The 16,565-nt window shown below is 48.9% G+C and overlaps 6 protein-coding genes across 6 annotated transcripts; 2 read left to right on the forward strand and 4 right to left on the reverse strand.

Moving 5' to 3' along the window:
- Positions 1–543: 543 nt before the first annotated feature.
- Positions 544–1,839, forward strand: FIESC28_03938 (uncharacterized protein; the record flags this gene model as incomplete). Its single annotated transcript, XM_031158087.1, has 1 exon — positions 544–1,839. One exon carries the CDS (start codon positions 544–546, stop codon positions 1,837–1,839), a length of 1,296 nt encoding a protein of 431 aa, XP_031017787.1.
- Positions 1,840–2,421: 582 nt separating this feature from the next.
- Positions 2,422–3,765, forward strand: FIESC28_03939 (uncharacterized protein; the record flags this gene model as incomplete). Its single annotated transcript, XM_031158088.1, has 2 exons — positions 2,422–2,593; positions 2,639–3,765. 2 exons carry the CDS (start codon positions 2,422–2,424, stop codon positions 3,763–3,765), a joined length of 1,299 nt encoding a protein of 432 aa, XP_031017788.1.
- Positions 3,766–4,208: 443 nt separating this feature from the next.
- FIESC28_03940 (uncharacterized protein) lies at positions 4,209–6,129 on the reverse strand (the record flags this gene model as incomplete). The annotated part of the gene is made up of 4 exons (XM_031158089.1): positions 4,209–5,334; positions 5,385–5,556; positions 5,661–5,990; positions 6,057–6,129. The coding sequence occupies 4 exons, from the start codon at positions 6,127–6,129 to the stop codon at positions 4,209–4,211; spliced, it is 1,701 nt and encodes a 566-aa protein (XP_031017789.1).
- Positions 6,130–6,590: 461 nt separating this feature from the next.
- On the reverse strand, positions 6,591–8,494 carry FIESC28_03941 (uncharacterized protein; the record flags this gene model as incomplete). Its single annotated transcript, XM_031158090.1, has 4 exons — positions 6,591–7,640; positions 7,690–7,827; positions 7,955–8,195; positions 8,343–8,494. 4 exons carry the CDS (start codon positions 8,492–8,494, stop codon positions 6,591–6,593), a joined length of 1,581 nt encoding a protein of 526 aa, XP_031017790.1.
- Positions 8,495–10,102: 1,608 nt separating this feature from the next.
- Positions 10,103–10,630, reverse strand: FIESC28_03942 (uncharacterized protein; the record flags this gene model as incomplete). The annotated part of the gene is made up of 2 exons (XM_031158091.1): positions 10,103–10,405; positions 10,472–10,630. 2 exons carry the CDS (start codon positions 10,628–10,630, stop codon positions 10,103–10,105), a joined length of 462 nt encoding a protein of 153 aa, XP_031017791.1.
- A 2,017-nt stretch (positions 10,631–12,647) lies between these two features.
- On the reverse strand, positions 12,648–16,034 carry FIESC28_03943 (uncharacterized protein; the record flags this gene model as incomplete). The annotated part of the gene is made up of 4 exons (XM_031158092.1): positions 12,648–12,936; positions 13,455–13,491; positions 14,270–15,801; positions 15,847–16,034. The coding sequence occupies 4 exons, from the start codon at positions 16,032–16,034 to the stop codon at positions 12,648–12,650; spliced, it is 2,046 nt and encodes a 681-aa protein (XP_031017792.1).
- Between the last annotated feature and the right edge of the window lie 531 nt (positions 16,035–16,565).

The raw sequence follows: 16,565 nt of genomic DNA on the forward strand, positions 1-16,565 counted from the left end.
TGAAGGCTTGATAGGGTGCATTATACATGGATGCGCTAGGCTTGATGGGGTATGGTGTACGAGGAGGTGAAGATGACGAGGATCTTGATCGACATCAGCCCTAGTCGAACTGTTAAGCCTCCGCTGCGCCACGTGGAGTCTACATTGTAGTTTATTTGGGGAATGGTGTACGGCAGTTGGCATCATTCTTGAGATGGCAAGGCATTAATGCTGGATCCTCAGTTGTAAATCTTCGGCATAGCCATGAAGATCCATAAAATCGTGATGGAAGAGTCGGGTGTCAGGCTGCCTCAGCCTAAGAGACGAAATAAATCCATCAACTTATGCTACCTTGGACTAGCCTTTAGTCTACTTTATTTTGACAGCCTAAACCTTGGATGACAATCATTTTGTTAACCAATTGTCGGATTGCCGGTCAAGGGTATGATGAATTGCGAATGACAGGGAAACTGACCAAAGATATAAGAATCTGTATAGTCCATCGACATAAAGACTTGAAGTTCTCATACAATACATTACTCTTGACAATATCGAAACACTACCATGCGTCCTTCCAATCTCTTTTCCTTCAGTTTCCTAAGCAGCCTCACCTTGGCATGTTCCCTTCACAGCTCCGGAGATCCTCCCTCAACATCCAACAGCCGCAGATTCACTCCTAACCCTTCTACACGAACAGCCATTCATGGCATCCACATCTTTAATGGCAAGACTTTCACTACTCCTCAAACCATCTGTCTAGACAACGGTCTCATTACATCCTTGGAGTCCTGCCCAGATGCTCCCGTTCAAATCAATGGCACAGGCAAATTTCTCCTCCCAGGTCTCTTCGACTCCCACGTGCATCTCTCAGACGTCCATTCTCTCGAAGACTTTACTTCCTACGGCTGCACAACCGCCATGCACATGAACTGTCAGAACCTAACACAATGCGATATCTTGACTTCCCAAGAAGGTCACGGTCTCGCTTCTGTTAAACGTGCTGGACGGTCAAGTGTGGGTATCAATAGTTCCCATGCGAAGCATGAACCGATGAGGCCCAAGGATGAATTCATTTATCCGAACACAAGTGGAAAAGCGTTCGCAGAGTGGCAGTTTGGAAATGGGAGTGACTTTCACAAGATCACTGCTGAAGTCAATGGACCGACTCTGGGGCAGCAGATTGATATGGTCAAGACTGCGCATGGGGAGTTTGGAAAGCAGACTATGACACATGCTGCGGATGTTCTGGCTTATCAGCAAGCTATCGCTTCTCGAACTGATGGAATTCAGCATGTGCCAGATGATGGTCTGCTGTCCGACGCCATGATTCGAAGAATCAAGGCTCAAAACCAATTCGTCACACCGACACTCAACATCTACGAGTTCGGCTTCCGCGATCCCCTCCTACAGAAGTACTTTAGCATCCAACCCACCTCCAACCAGTCCATCGACCACGCAGAAACCAATGCCAAAGCTTTATACAAAGCTGGCGTTCCTCTCATCGTCGGAACAGACTCCATTGGAAAACTGACCATGAACGGAAGTTCTGTCGAGGTTCCATTAGGACTCAGTGTTCATTTCGAAATGCAGAACCTCGTTAATATTGTGGGTATGTCACCTGCTGAGGCTATCAGCGCGGCTACGAGAGATGCTGCGGAATGGCACCGAGTGCCGGATCGAGGTGCGATTGAGGTTGGGAAGAGAGCTGATCTATTGATGCTTGGGTCTAATCCTTTGGTGAATATTACGAATACCCTGGATATTGAGAAGGTTTGGGCGCTTGGGGTTGAGGTATCGCGGGTTACGAAACGCGATGGGGATGAGATGGGCAATCCTGCATGTACTGCAGGACGAGTCTGAGATCTTGTTTTGACATTTACTCTATCTCTACACTATGTATCTCTCAATTAAAGCTACAGTAATTATTATTCTGAGGACCTTGAGAAGTGATTCGTCTATGCACTATGTTGCTCTAAAGCTTAGCGAGCCAAATTAAAATACCCTAAAGGCTGGTCTAAGCAGGTCGATTTATTTCGTCTCTTATGCTGTCAGCTTACTACTCGGGGTCTGCTGGTGACACATCTGGTGATAAAGATGCCCGCTTACATGAGCGGGTTTCACTAACGTTAAATTGTTTATGTTTCAGACGATCCTCCGAATCCTTCCAGCGGAAATACGGCACCAAGATTTCAGCTGGCGTCCGTGCGGAAGGATTTAAGTGCATAAAACTGTCGATCGTGACGCTTACAAACACCGAAAAGGAAGCTCGTTTGTCGCATGTTGAGTGATTGGTAGCACAGCCTTAATGGCTCTAAATGAGGGGAGAAGAGATGAGATGACAGCAAGTGCATAACACGACCAGGCTCTATATATGAGGTGCCTGGACGCTCACTTTTTTATTTATTTCCGTATTGAACAGGTCTCAATTGTCCTGGATTTGCAATGTATCCTTCGCTAGTATCGCTGCTGCTCGTCGGCTCTGCCACAGCCTGGCTTCCCCACGAGCACGATTTGGCGGCATTCAACCAGACAGCTCGCCACGAACAACTCGGAAAGCGCTTCAAGCCAGACTTAGCCGATGGCATAACCAAGATCCGCGGCGTCAATTTCGGCGGTTTGTCTTCCATCTTCTCGTTTGTACACTCACTAACAAATGCAGGCTGGCTGGTCTGTGAAAAATGGCTACAGCAAAACACATGGAGTAACCTCCTCAAATGCGGCAACTCTGAATCAGAGTTTGACTGCATGAACGATCACTACAAAGGCGACAACCGCGAAACAGGAAACAAGCGCTTTGAAGAACATTGGAAAACGTGGATTGATCCCGCCACTGTTCAATCTGTCCACGATGTTGGCCTCAACACCATTCGCATCCCGATCGGATACTGGTCCTACACGGATATTGTTGATAAGAAATCCGAGCCATTCGCTGACGGCGATCGCATGTTGCCTTACCTCGATGCTGTGGTGAAGAAAGCTGCTGAGCTGGGCATCTATGTCATCATGGACCTTCACGGTGCGCCCGGCGGGCAGCAAGAGGATGTGTTCACGGGTCAGAACAATAAACCCGCTGGATTCTACAACGATTACAACTTTGGTCGCGCGGAGAAATGGCTGGCTTGGATGACGGATCGTATTCACAACAATCCCGACTATAAGACGGTCGGCATGATCGAGGTTCTCAATGAACCCGTCTCGCGTCACGACGCTGGCAATCGGTACCCAGCTCCAGGTCAAGATCCAGGCTTGGTAGAGAAATACTACCCCGCCGCCCTAAAAGCAGTCCGCGACACGGAAGCCAAGTTGAAGGTTTCCGACGACAAGAAACTCCACGTTCAATTCATGTCCAAGAAATGGGACTCCGGTGACCCTCGCACCCAATCCTCCATCAAGAATGATCCCCTCGTCGCATTCGACGACCACAATTATATCGGCTTCGCCCTCAACGACAATCAGCACAGCAATGCCGACCCAACCAAGCTGATGCACAGCGCCTGTACCGACAACCGCGTGGTCGACGGTCAAGACTTTACATTCACTGGAGAATGGAGCATGACTTCAGACTACGATTGGAAGGATAAAGAGTTCTTTAACAAGTTCTTTACAGCGCAGCAGCAGCTTTATGAAGAGCCTGGTATGAGTGGATGGGTTTACTGGACTTGGAAGACTGAGACTAATGATCCGAGATGGACGTATTCTTATGCTACGTATTTGGGATATGTTCCTACTGATGCGGCGGGGTTGCAGAAGAATGTGTATAGGGACGTTTGTGCTGGATATAGATAGACGACTGGGAGTCAAGGGAAAGTGACGGCGCCTCTTTAGACGAACCTTTAGGTAGCTTTATCTCAGTACACTAAGTATTAGACAATAATCGTTCTATCACGCGTCTGTACGGTCCCTTGTCAAAAGATCCCCGATTCATCGGCTATGTGAACATTGAAATCTCTAAATCACCATGCATCTTGCTGCCATCTTCACCCTCACTTTCCAGAGCAGCCTCACGTTCATGCTCTTTTCCCAACTCCAAAGACTTTTCATCTATATTAATCAAAAATGAATAGCGATAAAAGCAAAATGGAAGTTAACAAAGAGTTTAAAAAAGAAGTAAAGTGATAAAAGAATAAAGAGATAGGGAGAGAGAGAAGGAAATACAGTATCGATAGAGATCTATCACGTAGTGGTTATAATAGATACAGGAAATCCAGCAATAATAACTTGTGGGAAGATTACATGCTGTTGAGCAGTGACGCAAAAGCAAAAAACAAGAAAATGGTTCCAAAGATTGGAAAGGACATTGTCGCTGTTGAGACGATAACAGGAACTTCAGACGGAACATTCCACGATGGCAATGTTATTGTCTTGATCTCGTATCCTCCGGCAAACTTCGACGTTGGGTGAGCTTGGTCAATGGGCTTAGGCTCCTTGATGGGGGCTTTTGGTGCTTCGACTTGGGGTTTCTTGGGAAAGTCGTCTTCTGGGCGGTTGTCGTTGATGCGGACAGATACATCATCCTCCTCCGATACTGGCGGGAGAGGGTTATAGTACGCCTTTGTGGGTTTGGCTTGGACAATGGGCTTTACATGATGAAAGCCTGTCTTGACCGGGCTTGCCACAAACCGTTCTGAACCATGCTGAGGTGAGTTACCAATATGCTCAAACCTGTCAGTAGCGGATGGGGCTGTGACCGCGGCCGGTAACGTGAGGTATACCGAGTTCTCGCCGTTGATACCACATGCATTGCATTGTCTTTGGATAGTGGTCATATGGACCGCAGGAATATCCTGGTGCTCGCAACGGTGGCAAGGGTAGTACTGAATAGTTGAGCAGTACTCCTCGACCTTGAATGTAGACGGGTTCTGCGGATCGATAATTGTGTACGTGGTTGTAGACACAGTTATGACAGGACTGGCAGCCTGGGTCATGTTGTTCTTCCCAAGCCAGCCACTGGTTGGCACGGGTCTGTTTGGTGGGAATGGAACCACTTGACCAGAAGTGATGGCCAACTCGAGAGAAGATGCAGTCGGTTGGGTAACAACGTCGGGGATAGAGTCAGACATGACTGGCTCTACCGTAGATGCAGATGTCTCTCCGATAATCTCAGGGGCTGACGTCGTGGCGGGTGGCCCAGTGACTGAAGCACTGTTTGATGAGTCTCCAACGTCACTGGCTCCATACAATGTGAGCAGCACATCAAGAGGTGCGTCACGGCGGAAGCGAGATCTACGCTGCAAAGCATCGTTTGCTTCAACCAGTCCACCACAGAATAGCAGAGAGGCATTGTGACAGGGGGTATTGCATCGACCCTCGTCGACCAGACTGGTAGACTTTAATGAGTCTGACGCGTAGCATGACCTGGCAGAGAGATTAGTTACGACAAAGAAGAGTGACCTTTCTATACTAACCTATCATAGATACCGACATACAGTCGATCTGTCGTCAATGAGATATAATTTGAGGGCGTCATGTCGTCCGAGGTGGCTACCAAGTCGAAAGAAGGGTAGCCGTCAGGTGAGTCAAGACATCCGAGGAAGGTAAAGTCTCCAATAACTTCCAAATTGGTGGGACTGATAGTCTCTGTTGGTGATACAGCTGAAGAAGTAGAATCTGGAACAATTGGGGAAAAGAATTCGGTTGCTCGATCGATTGAACATCTTCCACTGAGGTCGTGTCTGGCAAACTAGGCTGAGTTGTCTCTCCTGAGGGAGTCTGCCTTTCAACACCTTCTGTGGAAGTTGTCATTGGCAATACAGTAGTAGAAAACTCATAGGTGGTCGAGATGGTCTCTGAGGCTGGTATTGGTTCTGCAACAGTAGTGCTGCTTGATGCAGTTCGCTGTTCGTTCATGGTGCTTGACTCTGGTAGTGTTGCAGATACCTCGGGCTGGTTGAGCCAGTCTCCACAAGATAATTCAGTTGCTGGCGAAGCCATGGTAGGTATTTGAGATAACGTGGTGGTATCTTCCAGTTCTATTGCCGTGGACATCTGCGTACTCTCCTCACTTGTGATACCTAATGTAGATGTCGTAGTCGAGCTTTGGTCCAATGTCTGGCTAGTACTATCTGTAAAGACTATACCCGATGTCGCAGTACTGGACTCCTGACTTTCTGTAGTAGTTGCAGTGTCGATAGTCGCCGAGGATTCTATCATTGTTTAAGTATCCCTGGCCGTGGTAGTAGGTTCCTGCTTTGTCTCAATAACAGCCTGGAATATGGGCTGATCAATGTCAAAGAGTTCTACCAAAACAGTGACGGCTGTTACAGCCCTGTAGCTTCTCATCATCCAGCAGACTAAGGACAGCTCTTCGGATGCAGATGTAGAGCCGATCATGGTGGTAGCTGTGAGTGGAGCCTATGCTGGGCTGACGTAGCGAAACACTCTTCACCAACTCACCAATTACCACCCATCGAGACGTCACAACAAAGCCAATCACTTACACAAACAAATAACATTCAATGCTTAATTGCCGGGGAATATTCATCCAAAACATCTATGCAGCTAAATATCCATGCCACATCCCAAACAAAAAGGCTCCGCAAAATTTGTCATTTCTAGTGTTACCATCCCATTTCACTCCACATTAGGTACTTTATATACAATCCTCATCAAATTTACCAAGGCTTGACCTTGAGCATGCTACCCTCCTCAGCAAGAGCCTTGTGCAGGTCGAAAGCGTTGAAGAGAAGGTGAGGCTCGTGGCCCATACCCTTCTTCAGACCCTCGCTCTCGGCCTTCTCGTAGTAGTGTGTCAGGATGGGCTGGTACTTGGGGTGGGCGCACTTGTTGATGATAGTGCGGGCGCGCTCGCGGGGGGAAAGACCGCGGACATCGGCAAGACCCTGCTCGGTGACGATGACGTCGAGATCGTGCTCGGTCTGGTCAATGTGGGTGCACATGGGGACAATGCAAGAAACACCGTGGGGGTCGGTCTTGGAAGGTCGGCTGGAGGGAGTGTGCATGATGGAGTATTTGGCGTTACGGAGGAAATCGGCTGATCCACCGAGACCGTTGAGCATGCGTGTTCCGCTGACACAGGTGGAGTTGGCGTGGGCGTAGATGTCGACCTCGACGGGGGTGTTCATTCCGATAACTCCAAGACGCTTGATGATCTCGGGAGCGTTGGAAACAGCCTGACTTCGGAGAAGGATCTTGTCGGCGTAGGCGTCCCAGTTGTCGTAGAAGCGCTTGAAACCGTCGGGGGAGAAACGGGTGGATGTAGCGGTAGCGTAGTCGAGCTTGCCAGAGTCGAAGAGGTCGAGGAAAGTATCCTGGATAACCTCGGTCCAGACCTTGAGGTTCTTGAACTTGGACTCGTTGAGACCTCCGACAATGGCGTTGGCGACGTTACCGATACCGGATTGAAGAGGCAGAAGGTTGGCGGGCATGCGACCCTGGGCGACCTCGTGCTCGAAGAACTCAATCAGGTGGCCGGCGATTTGGCGGGAGGTATCATCCATGGCGGCGTTGGGGCCGGTGGCATCCCAGTAGTCGGACTCGACGATGGCGACGACCTTGGAGGGGTCGACCTTGACTGAGGTGGAACCAATTCGGTCCTCGACAGCAGTGATGTTGTAAGGTGTGCGGTGGGGAGGAACGTCGGTGAAGGTGATGTCGTGGAGACCCTTGAAAGAGGGGATGGAGGTGTTGACCTCGATAATGACCTTGCGCAATTGTCAGTTCAATTCTTGTTTCGTGTTCGAAGGTCCATACCTTGTCGGCCATTTGGATCAGCTCGGGAGTAGCACCGACAGAGGCACCAGGAACGAAGCTGCCATCCTCAAGAATATCGGTGGCCTCAACGACAGTAACGTCGAGGTTGCTGTTAGGACGGTCCTTTGTGTAGAAGCCCTGGAAACGAAAGTCAGCTCAATTGCTCCTTAATCGGAGCTCGGTGGGAGATTAAAGCGAGGCCGAAGCGTCAAAATGGTGGGGCGCAAAAATGGCAATTGCTGTTCTTTTGGGGGGATTGACATACGTAAACAAGATCAGAAGGAAACATGGACAGATGCTTGTCGAAAAAGTTGATGCGTCCAGAGTTGATTCCCTTGGCAATATCCTTGCCGACCTGGTGAGGGCTTCGTCGGTTGATCATGTCGAGAGCAGCCCATCTGTTCTCCGTCTCGGAACCTGCCGAGGCGCCGACGAAGAGGGAGTACTTCATCTTGCTCTGGAGGTTGTTCTGCTCGACGTAGTCGGCCATGGCAGCTGGGACCTTCCTATTGGAGTTGTCAGCTCAATTGCTCTTTTTGCGCCAAGCTCGGGTAATGAGGAGCAGCAATTGTGTCATAATAGCCGGCGGGGAGAACAGCTCCCCAACTGTTCACCCGTCGCAATTAATCTTCCCAGCGTTGATGCAAACTTACTTTGGGTATCCGACAGCGGTAAAGCCAGACCAGCCGATGTAAGAACCATTGGGAAAGTGGTGCATCAGCTCATCAGGTCGCGCAAGCTTCTTGAGCATGGCAGGATTGCGCACGCGCGCCTTGAGGGCGGCAGAAGCAACAGGAGAAGCCATATTGACGAAAGAGACTCTAACAAGAAAGCAAAAAGGGAAGAGGGGAGATTTGTCTAGAGTATACAGGAGTGGAAGAAGGGGGAAAGGAGGATAAATAGAGTAGAAAGTGGAATGAGGAAAGGAAAAGTGACGAAGTGGAAGTGTGGATCACCCAGAGCAGAACTGGTTCCACAGCGGGGATGGATCGATTTCAGTGGTTCAAGGGTTTCGGCTACAGTGGACGACCACCCCAGGTCTTTTTGTTTCCGTCGCTTCTCCAATTTTGACGTATCTCAAGTACTGTTCTCTTTATTCTACGCCAGAAGATACAATTGTAGCGGGGAGAAGGGATGGCTTGCCAAGCCCCGCATGAACTACCGGGTTTACAATTCCGTCCATCGTCATACTGTACCAATAACCAGCTAGTGGTAGGTTGAACAAGTTACTGAGACGCTACAGTGCACAGTGAATTACCCCAAGATCTACCGATGATGCCGAGAAACAAGTGCATCGGGCATGTCATATTAGGCAATGGATCCGGAGAAGGGCACATGGCCTGATGTTCATACATCATCGTTCTTGGCCATCATCAACCTAATAGTACCTATCTCATACCATTTTCTCAATCATGGAATTTACACTCATGTTACTGGAAGACTCTCTTATACTGTATGATATCTCCGGTACTTTTGAAGAGTCCCCATTTCGTCCCCGAATCTTCCGTCTTGTTCACCTCCGAATGCCGTAAAGTGGATCCTTTGCTTCTCCAAAAATGCGCCCCATCTTCCGCCCGGCCGAACTGAGCACAGACCATTATCGGCATCACTCGGTTATGAGCCTCAAAGCTTGCCTCACGAATCAGTCTTGTTGATTCACTCTTACACAAATAAGCCCGATTTATTTTGATTGGCCCTGGTAAGAACTCAATCTCACTGGCGCACAATGTTGCAGCGGAAGTTGTCCTGGGGTAGGCACACAGGCAGTCAGGTACCAGAACAAGATCCGGGGTCTAGCGTCTCGGTGCCGTTACTGTTACCCCGGAAAACTTAATCTTTCTCTCCCGAAAGGCGTCGTGAATAGGATTTGCTGTTGACTAGATCCGGGGTAAATAGTCGGGGAAGTCTAGATGGCATTGTGCAATTGACTCGGCCATTTACCGCAAGATGAATGCATCGCAGTGTAGTTGTTGTTACCTTCCATGCTTCGGGTGAGCTACCTGTAGGTCCATGTCAACGAGGGAATACCGATCTCCCCTTGAAATCCTATGGGCTGCTTTATGGAAGCTCATTCTATCCCCTAGTCTGACTATTACTTTAACTCCCAGTCCAGGTCGTGGTAAGCTGATGGATTGAAGCCATTCCAGCGTTAAGCTCGTAGATAAAGCAACAATGATCGTTAGAGGTCTCTACAGAGTTCATTAAATTAACCAATGCAAGCAATACTAGACACAAACAGCCCTTCCCCTAGTAAGTCGCAAGGTTTACGTTATTCCAGTGGGCGACCAATCAATGGTTATCTGAGGTTTACAATTCTAGTCTACGGATTCTATCGACCTCGACTCCTCTTTCCCAGACTTTCCTCTATCTACCGTCCAGCACCCAACTCAGCAAGAACACTGCCAGTGCACTCTCAGTGCACTGGTGGAATCAAATCATCCTCAAGCGCCATGAAAAGGCCCGCAGCCAACCAGTCCTCCTCCGTAGGCCTCACACTCGGCCACCCCACAATCACCTCAATAACATCATTCGGCACTCCCCACACTCTCAGCCTCGCAGCAGTCTCAATGTCCCTCTCCGTCCACGCTCGATCTAGGATGTAATGCCCAGGCAGCGCCATCCTCTTCTTTTGCTTACAGTCGTCGACCATGGTTTGCAGATTCGGCCAACGCCTGCTGTACACATAGCCTAGTACGCGCTGGATATTCTCCTCCCACTGGTAGTTGACGTTGTAGTTTATGGGTAGTGGGTTAGGTTCCATTGGAAAGTAATAAGGACTCACTCCGGCGGTTGCCGGATCTTCTGAAGGATTGTTTTGGTCGTAGATATAGGGATTCTGGATGACAGGGAGAGACTCGACGGGGACGTAGTAGCCGGTGTTGAAGGGGTAGGGTAAGTCCTCCGGCCTTCTAGGGTTACGTGATCCGTTTCTGTTATCCATGTTGAGTTTATTCGTCTCGATAAGTGGAAAGATGTTGATGTCTATAGTTTATTAGACGTTCGATCAGTTTGATGTTTTATCCAAGGGACCAAGGCTTAGCTATTCCAGCTTATTTATACTGCCCCATGCGAAGTGAATCGCAAGAACAATTGACAGGTATACACGGTACATCAACTATAACTACGCAAGGCGAACAAATGTGATTTACAGCCCAAGTCGACTGCTCAGCCTATCACTTGGTTGTCCGTTATAGACAGTCAGAGATAGATCGCAGTCATTTGTCTTCGAGTAACTCTTATTGTAAGACAATCAGGATGGGATAAGTTCATGACACCTCTGCAAAGCAGCAATCCTTTGCGCGGTTAATCTCTGAGCTTCGGAACCAGTTCCTGCAGACGCAATGAACTCCTGCGAAAAGGATCAAGACAATGGTGATGGTCTATGTTCACAGTAGTAGAAGCTTGGTCCTAAGAACAGAAGTAACGGGTCACTGGTACGACTTAGTCCATTTCAGACTATCACTGACATTCATTGAAGTTGCACCCATCACAAGACTTGTTCCATTTCTTGGAAGCGCCATCTGAACTTAGTCGGGGACATTCATCCTCTCCATGTCGGATGGATTGCTTCAATACTGCTCACATCCGCTGTCGAGGATCATTTCCAATGCTGTCAATGACAACATCAAACCAAGGATAGGGCAAGACATAGAATGACTGCGTCATTTGGAGCACTCGCCCAAGGCTCATAGGTTAATAAGCAGGAGGTGTCGGTGTATGTTCAGCTCGAGAATTTTTGTCGCTGGTCAGTAGCTCGACATCAGGTCAATCGTCTGAAGAAGTGGGCCAAGAGACGAAGTAATCCAGTCACTTGATGCAGGATTTCGACCATTGACCTGTGCCTTTAGACTTAGAGGATATCTCATTGCCACTCAGTTGCCATGGAAGCTACAAAGGCGGGAGCAATGCATGCAATTCCTTCCTTCTCCATCTTACCTGATTCGCGCTCGACGAGCCGGAGGCTAGGCTGTCTGCCCAACTGTAAGGCAGTTCGGATTAGTAGCCCGTTACTGTCAGATCATAGAATCTGCCGCATTGGAAGGCAATAGCAACAGAGCTACCTGTCCTTGACTTCTTTGACCTTTCGTCATGATCGACTGCTTCTTCTTCTACCCTCTCCAGGATGCCTTACAGAACAACTCATTTCATCCAAAAGTTCACACCCTCCATCCAGACAAATTACGTCGTTTTTGACAGCAAAGGTGTCAGGGCCAGAGGAATAGCTCCAGGATCACCAAGCTAATACTGAGGCAGTTGCAAGAACAAAACGCCCTGAGCGCATAAAGGCCGCCACGGCGGGGGTGGGGACCAGTCGAGTAACCGCGCGGTACATACTCGCGATCACCCAGAACGGCGTTAGAGTACGAACAATATCGTATCCAATTCACGGAGCCATACCACGCGCGTTCGCGAGTTTCCGTGACAACGTAATCTGAAGCTTGTTCGGAATCAGCGGCAAATGTCGTTGGCGCCTCGACACAACCAGGTTGGATGTCGTACTGCCCAAATGCCCAGTGTTCACTGTTCCCACTTCGACTTTCGGACTTCGATTCGGAGAATGCAAGGCGGGTTGCATGGACACGGTCTTGCTGTTGGGACACTTATAGTTCGTCCATCGATCTCGGTGTTGTATGACACCGGCCGCAGTATGTGTCAGTGTTTGTCATTCACGTTTCGGTCGCGGGCCACTTACATGGTCGCGGCATGCTTTGCGAGACTCGTTGTCATTCTTTGACTCGATACATATATGCTCAGAGTTCATCAGAGGAGGTTCTGGCATCTATAAGATGCGTGTCAACCTTCCTACGAGAATACGTCGATTACACGCTGTTCATCCAGCTCTTCAATGGTAGAGACTCCATGCTTCTCCCTCCTGAAGAGTGGGACTGTCATCTTGGGATCTTTTGTGTTGAGAACAATTAATCTGTATTCTTTGACCTTCGACTTTTCCCAAGTCTTCACTCGTTCTCGCCGTTGATCTTGGTCTTTCGCCTGGGAACTTTGGGTCTGCTGGCCTCAAAGCAGCGCGGCGAGACCAGCTCGGCACAACACTCAATGGTAGCGCCGCCAGACTTTCCATAGAGAAAGTACAGTGCCAAACTGCGACTTCCTTTTCCTGCGTCATATCCAACAGTATCCTCTTCAATTGGGCTCGTGTCCTTCCCAATCGACTCATTAACAGTAACAGCCACAACAGCAGAAGCAACAGAAGCAGATCCAACAGCAGCAACAACGATGAAGAGAGACCTGTCCGAGCTTATATCAGACCTAAAGACTTAATCGGGCTGATAACCAGGAACACGAGATTGAGCTCAAGGACGTCAACTAGCGGTTGTCTGCTCTTGAGACCTCCCATTGAGTTTAATGTATCAAACATTTCGAGGTATGTCCGAACTTCTAATAGTTCTGTTCTTGTCTATTCTCACAGATTTGTCGCAGATTATGGGCATCGTCCAAGAATCGTCTAGTCCCACGAGTAAAGCATGTATGAAACATGGTCATCAAATGGACCTTGAACGTCGCTGTTATTGGGCTTAGGTTGGAAGATGAGGAAGTCCTTTGAGAGGCAATTCTGCCTGGGTCGGGTTGCTGCCTGGAGTAAAGTCCATACATTATCAATGTTTATGAAAGTAGGACTATGGCTCCGGATTGTCTCTTCAAGTGAGCGTTAATCTGCAACGATACAATAAGCTACAAGACGAAGACTCGGCACAGCAACGAAGAATCTTTGCGCACAACGCCGATGAGTCCACCGAGCTGCGTACAGAGGTCCACGTACCATCTTGTCTAGTTCCTCCACACCTTATCGAGATATTGTGGTATGATTCATGTGCATAGGCTGCCCCAGCCAAGGACTGCATCAGCGATTTGGATGATAGATGTTGATCCAGGAAGACCAGTCAGCAGCACACAGCCAGACAATAAGCAAGTATTGAGAGTCGACTCCGGGTAAAGGACTGCCCACCCCCTGGGATGTCCTTCGGTGGGGAAGTTGCAAGGAGGGCCACCTTCATCTTAGAGACTGAGAGAACAGTCGTTTTGCTGCCCATGAGCGACCTTGTTACAGAAACTTTGGATGGGCACGGGTGATTGTGCGCCGTCATGAGAGTGAATTTTGCGGTGACATCGATGCAGGGCTAGTACTTTGGCCAGATGGTCTGATCACGTTGTATCGGTTCATGGAGTACAGACCACGCACTACTAGGCCTTATACAACTTTTAACTACGGCCTGAGTGCTCTGTTTGCTGCTAGTAAGGGCTATTGGCCTTACCATAATGTTGGTGATAGCCTCAATGGCTGCTCATTTCATCTCTTATGGCATCGCTGGCTAGATAGGTCTGCTATACCCTTATCCGGTGTAGGTGCTACAGTCCCAGGTCGCTCATTCTCACAAGCCTTGCATGAAGAGGGAACATGGTGTCTTGACAATTTACTATTACTATTTATACTATATATCCGATCGTTCAACATGCAAATATACATCGCTCCCATCCCTCCTCAACCCAGCAACACTCATCTTAACAACCCGTTCAATAGCCTCCCCTCCACAAACAGCAACGCCAACACTCCCCGGCTTACCCCCAACAGCAGTCTTCAAGAACGTCGCAATCTCAGGCCGTCCCTCAGTATGTTCAATAGCACTGGCGTACGCACCGTCAAGATCCATGTCGACCTCCTCTTTTAGCAGTTGCTCTTCTCGTCCGCTCTCTGACGAGGCTTCGGAGTCTATTGAGAAACGCTCCAGCTCGACACTAGGGCCTCGTGCGGTCTCGGGTTCGATTAGTCTTTCACGACTTTCGTTTGCGTCATCGCGGAGAACTGCTTCGGATACAGTGTTGCTGCGCGTTATTGCGACTTCGATCTTTGCTGATATACCCATCTCTTTCGCACGTGAGAGGACACGGGTTATTCGTTGAAGATACACCTCCGCATGTGCTTTGCGACGCACAATGTAGAGAACGCTAATCTTGCGCACACAACCAGGCGATTGAGTCGTAAGTAGATCCTCAAGAACCGGTGTAATGAACGATCCTCCTGTTGATGCCGCGACAAGAACGATGTTCTCAAACTGCCTCCAATTCGGTACCACGCCAAAGGGTCCCGTGACGAGCACTCGCAAACTCCCATTATCGCCTCTCAGACCCGTTCTTCGCGCCCAATCGTTCAAATCCCTCGTCAATCCAGTCTTCGTCTTGATCGTCAGCTGCAAATCCTGGTTCTTCGTTTGAGGATCAGGAATATTCGCAATAGTAAACGGATGTGGCGTCTCCCACTTGAAGACAGGCGACCAAATCAACACATGCTGTCCAGGAATCCACTTGAACCCAACATTCCGTATCGTCATGACCGTCAATTCAGAATCGATAGCTTCAACCTGAGCATCGTACGCATATCGCACAGAAGGATTCGCCGAAAGCCGCAGTCGTAAATTCCGCCAGATCGGATTTGCCGAGCGTGTTACAACGTCATATGCAAAGACGCCCACGGCGCACCAGATACTGAATAGGTGATGGTCTGGAACGTGCAGGACTAGAAAGGCCAGGAGTAGTACCACAGAGATAATATGCTGCACGACAAAAAGCTCGTACTTAATCCGTCGAAAGAAAGGGATTGTCGAAATGACCGTCCACGCGAGAATGAACCACGCTCCAATTCCGGGAAGGACCATTTTTACCGTCTTGACTTCTGTCCAGAAGAAGTTGGCTGCAAGCCACTCGTACGTGAAGAAGCCGCCATGGATGGTTGCGCTGGCGAAGAAGATCCGGGATGCCCATCTGTGAAACCAGTTTATCCTCTCGTATGAAGTTCCGAGCAGTAATCCAATTGGATTGACGCGCAGTGCTAGAAGAAACGGTAGGGACGTCTGTGTCGCAGTAATCCAAGCCGCGCGAAAAGCGATACGCTCGTGAAAATTGCCGTCATGCTTGATAGCCTTGTAAATAACCAGCAATGCGACAAAGGCAGCATAAACGACCACAACGAGCGTTTTTCGTACTGGTAATGTCGCGAACCAAGCAGGTCCCCCAATCACTCTCTTCGGAGCTTCAATCCATTTCTCAATGGTGGTGAATCCCGTATCTGAACTGGCCCCCAAATCTCTCCTCTTTATCCTGCAATGTCTCAGCGATTGTTCAGCATGTGATTATCGCACTTACCTTTGTTTAGCAACAAATATTGAGACACCGCGTGAGACAGCAGCTATTATCAGCAGTGTCGCCAAGACATACCAGTAAAGGCATGCAAGGAAGTGCTGTCTCAATCCATCTTCGCTTTGATGGCCGTGGCCGTGACCTTCCTCCTTGTGTCCATGTCCATGGTCGCCGTGTCTTTTTAGCAAGTCCATGACATCCAAGCACAATAACCACAGACAAAAGAAAGAGAGAGTTAACAAGAATAAGATCTGAGAGAAGACCTCGTGTTGGAATGAAGAGGCTTGTCCAACAAGGTCAAGCTTATGATTACGTTATGCAGCATTTCCGGCGCTTCCGAGTCGTTAATTGGTTGAGATAAGATAATCTTGCTCAAAACTACTCAGCCCCTGGACAGTCGAGACCATTTCCGGCTGGTAATTGATTACCCCAGCTTCATCTAAACTTTATCTCGTTCAGCCCCTGGAGGAAAGGAGATGATGCTATTTTGGGACAAGCTCACCCTATACCGGATCACGGATCGAAGTTGAGATGAGGTGGGATGAGTTTCACGTCTTTGACGATCGGGTTGATACACAGAGCTGGGCTACTGCTAAAAGTCTAAGAGCTTGCAGCATAAATAATTGCTTTTTGTTGCGACAGGAGCGTCGCAGCGTTTGACGCGACCCGATCTCATTCCTTTGTTGGTCGTGGATTCGCGACACCATCAAAAGCCAAGGAAATAC

This window comes from Fusarium coffeatum, assembly GCF_003316985.1.
Source record: "Fusarium coffeatum strain FIESC_28 chromosome Unknown BRIP53273_contig_82, whole genome shotgun sequence".
Taxonomy (NCBI): Eukaryota; Fungi; Ascomycota; class Sordariomycetes; order Hypocreales; family Nectriaceae; genus Fusarium; species Fusarium coffeatum.